Below are 12,339 nucleotides of genomic sequence, written 5' to 3'. Positions count from 1 at the left end.
AGCACTGCCACAAATACCTTGTAATGCTATCGACCTTGTCTGCCCATGCAGTGAGAAAGGGGGATGCATATGTGTCTGCAGTCATCCAGATAACACAACTCATTTTTTTGGGGGGATAACAGAAGCCAGCCCCGGACTGTGCACCAAAAGCAGTCATTACCAGGCAAGCTAGAGAATAAGTCTCTTCAAAATACACAGCACATTTAAAAAACATATACAGGGCTCAGCCACTGCTTTCATTACCAATTTTAATTTAGCTCCTTCAGTTTGCCAGCCAGATAAACTCTTTAGTGCTGTTTTTTAATCTATTTGCTACATTTTATGTTTAAGATTATAGTAATATGGGACAGGAGAAGGAATCACTTTTAGAGGAAATAAAGAAATAGATCCGCTTATCAGCGCCCATCAGAAAGTTCATTAATCAGCCAGGCTTTGTGCCCCCTAAATTGAAAGGTTAAATAATCCTCTCAGGAATATTTCTCGGCACCACCGCCAATTGTCCGGAGAGAAGCTGCCATTCACAACACTCTGGATCGGTGACAGGGTATTTTACCACTGTTTGGACCCCAAACAATGATGGACAAATGGCCTGGCTTACAAAGAAACCTTTTAGTACAAGGATGGAAAAAGGACCACAAGCTTTGAAGTGGGGTGGGGGAGGTGGGAGCAAGGGAGAAGAGGCAAGGGAGGAGGAGGAGGAGACTCATGCATGGGGACACATTTTATATGAATGTTTATTACGAGACTTGCCAAGTGTTTTTATATATATACACTTTCAGACATAGGCATACAGAGGGCGCTTACAGGCGTACACTACACACACACAGTTGTGGCAATAAGCACATGCATACTTACACATACATTTCTACATTAATCTGAGCACAAACATTTGCAAAGCCGGTAAAATCAGAAGATGAACAGAACTAAAGCATGGTTATATTTATTAGTTAATACACTGGGGAACACAATAAAGCCCAAGGTTTTAATTTTTACTGTCATTCTAAATGATTTACAGCTTCCTTTCTATCTCTTTAACCTTTATGTCATGTACTAATCATCTTTCACAATCAGATGAAAAAGGAGGAAGTAACACACTTCAAATAACTCTCTTAGGCAAGCATTTTTAATAAATAATTATTTTGAAGTGATTTCTGATCACAGCTAAATTTAGGTGAAGACAAGCAAATGAAAGATAATGCTGCGAGAGCACATGAGATAGAACAGTGGTGCATAAGAAGTGAGTTTTTGTACCCCATTATTTAGAACGGGGTACACTCTAAGTAAATAATCCAAGCCTTTCTCTTTAAACTCCCTGGCACCTAGGCTTCAACCTGTAATGTCATTTATTGACACACAATTTTAACTAAAAATTTTCCTTATATTACCAACATATTAACTGTGCATCTTAATGTTCATATATTTCACCATAATTTTTACTGTTTTCTCTATTTAAGAGCATCATATATATTCAGTAATACTGTAATTATTTTTTTCTAGCTTTATAACAAGCGACGTCATCCAGAATATGTCCTTGAAGAAATGTCTGACAGCCTTTAGATAACCATTAACAAAGAAAAGCTTCTTCCATGTCCTCACACATTTTAAAATGATTCTGTTACTTAAGGCTGTTTACTTCTATATGACTTGGGACATTCTAAATAGTCTACAGTGTCTAAAAATGGATCACAAAATTTCAGATTTCTCTTCTCTCATATCACACAGATACCTCATTGCTCAAAGCTGTTTCCTGCAAACCAACTTTTGAGTATCTCACTGTTGTCACTTTCCCTCTCTTTCCCTCCTCATACCATCATCAGAAAAGCAGAATTAATTCAAACAGGCTCTCATCTGCCATCAGAAGAATTCAAACAGAAACTAGATATCATGTGCAAATCCAGTGTAATTACTTTCAAAGAAGAAAATATTTCAGGATTATCAAACAGTCCTGAGAAATCCTTCAGCGCATGTGTAAGTTCAAGCACAGGCAGTCACCATTCATTTTTTTAAACACTGAATAAAGTTACAAATACACCTGAGAAACAGAATTAAACTGCAAAGTTGAGAGACAAACTAAAATTGCCAGTGTGCAAATTATTTTCTGTATAGCTAGATGATGATGAACTTCTAACAGGCACAGAACCCCTAAGTTTCACACATACACACACACACACACAAAAAAAAAAAAAAAAAAAAAAAAAAAAAGAAAGGACATAAGCAGAAGCTTTTGGACTTGATGCTGCCTCCGAAACCTATCAGTGACTTTTTTTTTTTTTTTTTTTTTTTTTAAAATGTATCACCTATGTACTATAAAATAGTACCTCTTCTTGTAAATCTTTCCTCTCTCATATCTCTGGAGAATCAAAACTTGTACAAAATACATCTGTGACATACACAGTAATATTGCTCTGGTGCTGTCTGTATTGCAGAACCACAGCAGATAGAACAATGAAAAGGAGCCTCATCAAGTTAGAGGCAGATCAGACTATAAAGTAACATAAGTAAAGAAGCAGCAAGAAAAAGTTTTTCAAATTTTGTTGGAGATGAAAGGAACAGCCAATGACAGCAATGTTGTAATTTGTTTCAATGTGAAGTGCTGCCAAGAGAAGTAACTATTTGTGCCCAATTGAGTTATATTCATGTCTTTTGGATTATGTTTGTTATACCTATGGATAATATATTATCCAAATAACCCAATGCTCTGACACTAATCCAGTAAGGTGGCAAAACAGTACATACTTATAGCATAATGACGTATACAACTCATCACTTTGAACAGGCCTTCTTTAAACTGCCTTTATGCTTGAGTTTCCAAAATATGAAAACAGGAACAGAGTAATTCTGTCACTAGGAATGTATCTTTTTTATTCACATGCCAGGACTTAACAAGCATTTTAATATCATTGACTTGATAGCCCCTCTCAGAATTAAATCTGTGATCACTTTTAAGGAATCCTAATCTGTAGATTATTAACATGATCAAGCATAACTTGAGAAAGTTACAGTCTAACATGAGCTCTTAGCTGTTCCTAATACATGGATCATTGACAAGATGAACTAGCAGTTCTGGCAGAGAACATGGACAGTTGCATACGCTTCTGCCATAGCAGAGCTAAATAGACTGTCAGTGCTAAACACCTGTAAGATTTTAAAATGCAAAGTATTTGTATGATAACATGCAACAGCTTCAGTACTACTAACGCACGTAATTTACAAACTGCTATTGAGTAGAGATGTGACAAGCAAAGTATGATTCATGGTTACAAAATACGTGTAAACAGTCGAGAGATATTTATGCTCCAGTGGCATTTTAGACTTTTTCCACTTTGCAATAGAAAAGTGCAGCAAAATAAATTTTATATTAATTACCTAAAAGTACAATTCATATATATTTTAGCATATCTGATAAATCACATAATTACTGGTTTACTATGGAATTTTAAAAAACTAATTCTAAGTTCTAATAAAACTGAGAAAAAACACCTTCATGTCAAGGTCAGAAAAATATTTTTCAGGAATGTAGGAACTTTAAAATGAATTTTTACAAATAAAATTTACTGCAGAAAAAAGTCACATAATACTGATTTTTTTCTCAACTAGAATCCTGTTTCTAAAATGCATCATGAATCTGATTTCAGCTTGAAAACTGCTAGTTTCCTTATTTAGATTGTTAAGACTTGAAATAACGAAAATTACTTAAATGGTTGCAGAAGTTTGTTTTCTCAAATTAAAGGATGAGAGAAGAAAATGATTACTAAACCTGCAAACATTAATAAAAAGATCAAGTTAATCCTTTCACTTAACAGAAGTGCAGTTATGTGTGTTAGGGAAAAATTTCAGCAGTGAATCTTACCATGATTGCCCTGTTTTCTGTTTAAGTTACTACTTATCTAAGAATTTTGTTGTGTCACAAATGTAATGTATGCTGGGCAAAGAAAGTAGACAGTAGTTTATATGTAGGGAATAGACTAATCCCTGCCAACAAGTTAGTAGGGGTGAGAGGCAGCTCTTCCCAGTCTTCTTCCAGTCGTGAGCTCATTTTACCACCAGGATTGCTGGCATAGCATCTGAAAAATGCTGCATACTGCACAAATAACTTCCTAGGCACTCACAGGTTAGTTAACCACATATTTTAATATTCAAACTATTACAATATATAAAGCTTCTGATTTCCAACCCCTTCTCTTCTTCTCTTTTTCCCAGTTAAAGGCAGGGTCAAAATACACAATTTCACAGAAAACTGAGTTCCTTAAATGTGCATATGTTAAATGTGCACAAATGTTCCTATAATGTGCATATTGAAGTTAGGGATCCTCGGGGGGATGCTACTTATCAAACAGTTTGAAGAGGTTATTTGGAACCCCAAAATCAGAGCAATGGAAATTATTTGGTTCAGTCAGCCAGGCTTTCTATTTTCCCCAAATCCCAGCCTGTTTCCAGAAATATATCAAAATGCAATTTCTGGTCAAGATGTAATCAGTCTTTAACCCTCAATTTAAAAGCACCTTTTATTTTATTTTCTGGGGAGGCAGATGGGGAAGAGCATGAGACAGATAAAACGTTAGAGAAAGCAGGCATGCTTTCTACCATGCTTAAATGATTAAGGTAAGTGACAGCTGATTACTGTGCTGCTGGAGGATTATACAGTCCATCCAAAACAGCCTCTCAGGTCCGTGCCGGAGTCTGGAATTCATAAGAGTCATTTTAGCTTTCTGGTCTAGTGTAGTAAGAGCCAGATGCTGAGATGGGGTAGCTCCTACAATTCTGTGATGTAAAAACAAAGAGATTTCAGTAAAGGATCTGTCCTCCATAATAAGGAAGTACCAAAAAACTGTAACTCTTTCCCATGGAAGAAAGTGCAAGTGCAAAGGCATGCTGGCATTTAACAAATTATCAGTTAGAACTTTCTAATTCAAGTTAATCAACACCCTCATCCCAACATCATTCCTCATTCAGTACTCGTAAGCGGCTAGACGCATTAGGTAAAACACATTACTTCCTGAAAAGACAAACTCTAAGCAGTATTTTTTGTAGACATTGTATGTTTGTATAAAGATGTTTAAGCTACTTGATTTTTCTGTATTATTTTAAATACAGTCTTGAGGAAAAATAAAAAAGGAAAGAATTCTTTCTAATAATATTCCTTACTGAAAGCTACAGAATAGGATTTGCTCAAAATAAGTTATTTCAGAACCTGAAAGCCCTTTTTTTTTTTTTTTTTTGGTGTGTCATAAAAGCTATCAGAAAGATTACTATTTTTTGTGAAATACATTTTCTTTCAAGAAAAACAGATTTTAGGTTTAGTTTTCTGACATCCTCAAAAATCTATGAAACTTAAAAGAGAACAATAATGTGGGACAATTTATAAGTAGTACGGAAAAATAAAAACAACATAAAATGAAATCCAAGAGACCTTTTAGATAGAATACCAACCACCTTTAGCATACTCATTTCCACCAGAACTACTGTAAAGTGCAGGCAGACATTTACAAAGCATCTATCTCAGAACGGCACTTTCAAAAATGATAGGTGGCTAAGCCTTGAACAATGCATGCATATAATTTAAAAACAAAATACCTGCTAACTGTTATTAAACATCTGTTCCACCTCCTTTCCTGGCTAAAAAGGCAACCATAAATTCTCAGAAAATATGAAGTTTTCATGCAACCCAAGAACCACGCAGTCACCTTTCTCTCCATGGCAAGAGTGGGGACACTTTCATGTTCCAGGTGTCCTCGTTTTCCCCCAGTCTCAGAGGAGATAGATATCCTCACTCTCAACTCATATTCCCAGAAATTCTGTGTTGACTTCACTGTAAAATATCACACTGAATGGCAGCTTAAGTGTTGACATGAGGGCCTGCTCTGCATTTCCAAAATACGAGAAAATACACTGTCCAGAGCATAAACTAGGTGGCATATTTACTATTCATAAGAATTATTTTAAAACAACCATAATGAAACTTGTCAAATGCTGAAATCCATTATATTTAGCATAAATATGACAATCTAGTGGTCTGGCAACCTTGTATCATGTAAGGACCAGAGGAAATGCCACTGCCAATGTCACCACATGTTCAAAGCCACTGCAGCAGCCCTGTCCCTGCACATGGGCAAGTCAAGCTTAATCTCTTCCTGAAAATACTTGTACACCCATCCTTCACTGGCACAAAACATACAATGCTTCTCTGGAAAACAAACACTCTATCTCTTAAGCTTCAGTATATTGCACCAGAATAACATTTAAAATGTTTTCTTTACGAAAGCCACATTTTAAAGGATACAAATTGACTTTAAGCAACACTGCTTACATTTTTATTTCAGAAAAAATGTGGCAGGCCATGAGGGATTTTAATAATGGCACACAAAGAAATCCGAGCGCAAAATTTAAACACAAAAGATTCATTGTCCCTTCATGTCTTTTACGCACAGAGGCCAAAACAGCCAATTCCTGGTTCACCTTCTTTTATGTAAGTGGATTAAAAGTAAGATTAACAAACTGTCAAAAAGCATGTTAAATGATAGCTTCTGCTAGTTAAAAATTCTGGTTGTTCTAAAACTCTGTTGGTGGCCATCTTGATCTAGCAGCTTTAATATAAATGAGACTAGTGAAGACAGGGGATGGGGGAAGGAGTCCTTACTGCCAGAGCTGTACAAGGGTAGAAGAGGTTATTAAACATGAGCAATCTCTGCAGAAAGAAACCACCTAGTCCAAGCAGAATATGCTTTTTAACATATGCGTACATACCGAAAAACAAATTAAAAAACAAAAATTGTGCGCTGTCCATTTTGGGGACAGAATTTCATTACTCTGCATGTACTTTCTGAAGATGATACTAATAGTTGCCATACGAATTCCTATTTGATTATTGCATCCACATTTTCTTCCCGAGCTGGCCTTGCTATGTTCATTTTTGTATACCATTAGCCCCTCTGAACAATTAAACAGGATTGCAAACGCAGGGAGATCTATGTACAGACAGTGCATATTTTGTTTTATCTCAAAATATTGAGGTGTCCATTTGCATGTTCTCTCAGTACCGCTATCAGCTGCCACCAGGCAGGAAGGGTTTGAGCTTTGTTTCAGCCAGGCTCACATGAAAGAATTCACACAGTGCAGCTTCGCGCCTTGAGCAAAACATGGCTCGCTATGTGCTGGAAAAAAAAAAATCTCTTTATTTTCCAGTGATGTAATTTCTTGGGTTGAAATGAGAGTGCTTACAAAATACCTTTCATCAGTGCCATGAGGTAACCAGTAGTAAACCATCAGCCGACCTCCAGAAGGGGGGTTGGTCTGCACCCAAGGTCTTGTCCACAAGTACACGTACAGTACAAGTACACGTACAGTACGTAAACAAACTTTCTTCCATTAAGTGATGCTCCCACCAAGTATCAGCTCTGGATCCTGCTATTTCTCCAAAGCTATATGTGGTTAATATTTAATCGAGTTCCTATATTTAGCTGGCCATTTTTCAGAAATGGAAAACAGCTTTCTCTCACAAAACTCACAGCCGCAGACTCCACAATGAATGTCTAAGCCTGGGCTACGGCAGGCTTATTCTTTCCCTCCAACATGCTAAGATTTACTTAAAATGGGAGCTGCCACAGGAACTAGTTACATGACCAGATACCAAGTTAAATGCAGAAGGATGCTATCATTTTTTGTTTTTATTGATGGTATTTTTTTTTTTTTTTAAGTATACACTGCAAAACTGAACAGAACAAATGAAAATTGTATGGTGCCTTAATCTCACAAGTATTTCCCCTGACTCCTTTCTCTGTAAATGCATGGCCATAAACTGTTTTCCACTTGAGTACAGAATATTTAATAAATGCTTCTACCTTTTGTGGAAAAATCCAAAAGAACAAGAAAAGGAAAAATAAAAAGAGCCAAACATTCTGATGATGAAAAAGCACCCCCAATATCCTTAAGATGTGGGAAAAAGTGATATAATGGCATGTTCTTTGGAGCTAAGATCACATTTCTCTGGGTTTGTGGAGTAGCTGGCATTTAGAACAATGAAGTTATACACTAAGTTTCCTAATAATCTATAACAAAAAGCTTTATGAGACCTTCAAATGCCCTGACACTGAAAAAATTATACTTATTATTATTTACACTGCAGTAAGCCATGATCAAAACTGTTTATCTGGATCTGCAAATGAAGTAATTGTGTTATTATTTGAATTGATAATAGCCTCTTTGATAAACATAAGCTGGTATCAAAACTGACCTATTTATTGCGGATAAATAAAAAGATACCTATATAAAGAAAAATATGTTTTGACAAATGTAATTTCCCTATTCTGACACAGGAGAAATATACAGAGATCAGGCAAAATGAGAATGATTTGCAAAAGTTTCTCATCACCATTTTTTTTTTTTTTACAGAACATTTTTACTTAAAAGAGTTGAAAGAACAAGTTTAAAGAAACTAACCTCATCCAGTTATAAACCTTTGATTATCACAGATCCTTTAAATTTAAGCTTCCTTGAATACAATGTGATAATCTTTTCTTCTATCAAAGGGCAAATTAAAATATTCCACTTATAATCCTTTTTGCCATTTCAACTGCTCATAAGATTTCTTGCATCACCAGTCTATTTTGGTTAGAATAAGACATTTCTGCCCATATAACAAATTGTTTGTAATGTGCCAAAATTTGTCACCACAGCTAATGTAAACAAAAACCTACCACCATCCATAACAGCAGAATGGATTTATTATTTAGTCATTGTTCTAGTCAATCCGCATTCCTGTGCAGGGGCTACAATAAGTCAATAGATGGCAGTCCATCTCTTAGGAAAGACACAGATAATGAATAAAATCACCAAAAGCTTCACAAAAGAGAAAGGTATAAGGCTGTCTGTTTTTTAACAAACATTCACAGTAATTAATGAAGAATACATAATGCAAAACATTTAGACAAATTTTGTAATGGTTCTCTGTAAGTAACATCAAAAAAGTATTCTTTTATTGAAAATTGGAATACCTTGTTTTATTTGTGCACACATTTACCTGTAGGTGTGACACTCATGATCAATTTACCAATATCAGTTTAAATCAATGGCTAAAGCACAGGAAAAACCCACTGTAGCTTCTGTTTGTTTCGTAATAACCAGGCAGTTTCTAGAGCACAGTAACAACCACAAAAGGAGTTTAACATGTAACTTGTAACTTGTGTTATTTTTCTTTAAACACCGTTTTGTACAGAAGCATTTATTCTAAACTAGGGAAATTATAATCTAATTTCTATACCGAAATACAAATGTGATGATACGGGAGTAAAAAAACTACTTCTTACTTATAATTCTTTACAAAAATACACAATATACATTATTCTATTAAAGAAGTTTTAATTCTTTCAAGAAAACTATTTAGTCTTTTCTGCTGTGGGTACAAAAAATATTTAAACAGAAAAATAAAAGTTGGGCCTCATACATTTAAACAACTCAGATATTACATTATCTTAAGGTATAAACTAATTTAAAAATATCAAGCATGTCTTCTACCACATAGCTTTTGAAAATTCGTCTTAATCTGACTATTAATGTAACTTTAAATGAGTCACAATGGCTCTTCCCATGCATAAAATGGAGAAGTGCAAAGTATTTCCCAGATATCATAACTCTTATTTACAGATAACTTGCAGTCTACTGGAAAACACAAAAGTATTTAGAAGTAGCTAGTGTCCGACTCCAAGCCTATTTATCTCTGTGTATCCATTTTTGACTACATTTCAAAATGTCTCTAAATAGCACTAATAATTTCTAAACAGGACTGTTAATAATACACTCTGTAACTATTTTATTTGTCTACAAGAGCTCTTGAACAAATGCTTTTACTTTTATACAAGGTAAAGTACTCAGAACACTTTCTACAAAATTCTTAGCTAAAATTTTCTACCTCAGCTACCTCAAATGTTTTCATAACAAAAACTTGGCCACTTTTTAGCTCTTCTGTAATTTCTACAAAAATAAATATTTTTGAAGTATTGATCACCACTGGCTTTTTGAGGAATCTTCAATGGCAAGCAAGAATAAAATAAAATGAAATCTTATACCTCAGTAAAAACAGAACCCATCACATTGCAGTACCTAATATATATATGTGGTTACTAGGCTCCAGATATCATAAACATTTCAAAAATATTTTTATATGCACCATTAAAAAATATAATGAAAATATTTGCTTTCTTGCTTCATGCAATTTAAAAAATACAAGCAGAAATATTCAGTAAATGCACCTATTCCTAAACTCTTTTAAAAAAATTACTACCTCAGTTCTGTTTACAAGTGCTCAGAGAGAGTGGAGGATTTCCAACGCTGATCGTTGTTTTAAAATGATTACACAGAAGAGAAAAGCAAGAGGTTGTCAGCACAGTTTTTCTCTAATTTTAGCAAAATCCAAAAGAAAAAAAAAGAGTATTCCACTATTACGAAGTGGTGGAGGCAACAAATTATAAAAGACATGCCATATTTATTGCTCATAGAAAATATGCACACCAAACACCCGTAAAGAAAAGTACTGAACAAACTTTTCTCCTTTATCCTGAATGGACAACAGTGATTAAAAATATATAACAGGTAAATAGTAAGAGGTAGATCTGGACAGCAGTGACAACAAAGATTCAGATGAACAGCAAATATCCTAGTATTTAAAGGTAGTTTTATATATAGAAGTTTTATAAATTAATGTATTCAACATTTGTGATACCAATTCTTTAAATACTGTTTTAACCAGTTAAATAGTGTCCCAGGCTTAAATATTAGCCAATTTTGAAAGCATTTTGTTTTATTTTTGTCTCTCTTTTACATAGGAGGAAAACCCTTAAGTAATATACCGCTACAGTTCAAAAAGTTTTTTTTGTTTTGTTTTGTTTTGCTTAAATGATTAAAGATCAACTCACACATGTCACAGAAGGATAGCTATATTCTTGGCAACTGGCAATCATCTACGAAAGTTTATAAAGTGTATTTCTCAAATTAACATCTCTCTTTAGCTGAGATTTATTTTATTCCTTTAAAAACAGAGCTTTGTCATTAATGGTGATTAATTACCAGAATTTGGGATATCTGAGATGGGATTATTGCTTCTGCTATGCATCTCAACTTAAAATTTAACTCTCTTTATATGTGTAAATGTAGTCATTGAGAGGAGAGAGTACTGCAAGACACTCATTTAATGATTACAGTATAAAAACAAAATCAGAAGTTCTAAAGATGTTTAAAAAATACTGACAGTGTTTCATTGCATTCTTCAGTTCAAAAACTCTTCAGATGTTTATTATCTTCTTGCAGAAGATGCTTGTCTATATTTTATGGTCAGCAGTTCACAGAAGAGTAAATAGGTTGGGTGTAGAAGAAAATAAAAAAGGTGTTTCTACTTACTGTTAGGTGATACTGCCTCCATATTTCTGGGCAAGCCTGGAAAATAAAAATATTGATCAGCTAGGAGCATGAAACAAGGTGCTTTACAGCCTGTTGGTTTTGGCATAACACAGTATCCACCGGTGTCGGTCACAGGAAAATAAGAAGCTTAACTGAAAGGGTCTGCATTTCAGCTTCAAAAACCTGGCTAGACAGTTTAATTGAATTTTACACTGGTTTAACACACTCCCTGCCATTGTCAGAAAGCCAGTAACAGTTTTCTCTCTCCCCTTCTTCTCTGAAGGTTAGAAGTTTGGGAGAGTAGCATGCTCTTAACTATAATAAGTATTAATACTGTAAAACAAACACAAATTAATTGAAATTTAAAATTTTCTGCGTTTTTACATTTATACAGTGTTTTGGAAATTAAATCACAAGGTACCTTCCTTTTATGTAGAAATAAAAATATTTTAGTATTTTTGTACATATCTCTATCCTAATCAAAACATAATTGTTACATGTAATAATCCTCAGTAGCCTAATGTCAGATGAGTTGTAAACAAGAAGCATAGCAGATTGCTTTAATGTTTCAATTTTTACAATGTCTTGCTTGCTTTTTTTATTATTATTTTTTTTTAAATAACTTGCAAGTCTTGCAAACCAACTTGTAAGGACAGCCCATTGTAAAATTTTTTACAGAGTAGATTCTCAATCACTACAATTAGACAATGGACCTAAGGAATACGTAAGAAAGAGGGAAGAGGAAAATGTGAATTTTCTTCTTTAAACAAAATAAGAATGTGCTAGTGATCAATGACATAGGGTAATTTCTCACTTGTTCTTGATATTTTTACAAAATTGTCAATATTTCCGTCTTCTTCTATTCTCCTCAAGCCACAAACAGATAAAGAAACACTGCCACTTTGTTAGCCATTTTAGTTTTTTAAGAGTGTGTACACAGCTACTTCAATG

At 34.4% G+C, this 12,339-nt stretch overlaps 1 protein-coding gene across 2 annotated transcripts in view; it reads right to left on the bottom strand.

The window, feature by feature from the left end:
• Window positions 1-12,339, bottom strand: part of ZCCHC7 (zinc finger CCHC-type containing 7) — a 116,357-nt gene that overhangs the window by 11,332 nt on the left and 92,686 nt on the right. For both annotated transcript variants that reach the window (XM_032205901.1, XM_032205902.1), the window contains one exon: window positions 11,389-11,424. In XM_032205901.1, the coding sequence (XP_032061792.1) occupies window positions 11,389-11,424 (36 nt within the window). The remainder of the gene's footprint in view (window positions 1-11,388; window positions 11,425-12,339) is intronic.

This window comes from Aythya fuligula, chromosome Z (assembly GCF_009819795.1).
Source record: "Aythya fuligula isolate bAytFul2 chromosome Z, bAytFul2.pri, whole genome shotgun sequence".
NCBI classification, from domain to species: Eukaryota; Metazoa; Chordata; class Aves; order Anseriformes; family Anatidae; genus Aythya; species Aythya fuligula.
Note: the sequence above shows the minus strand (reverse complement) of the source record. Positions and strands in the feature narration are given on the sequence as shown.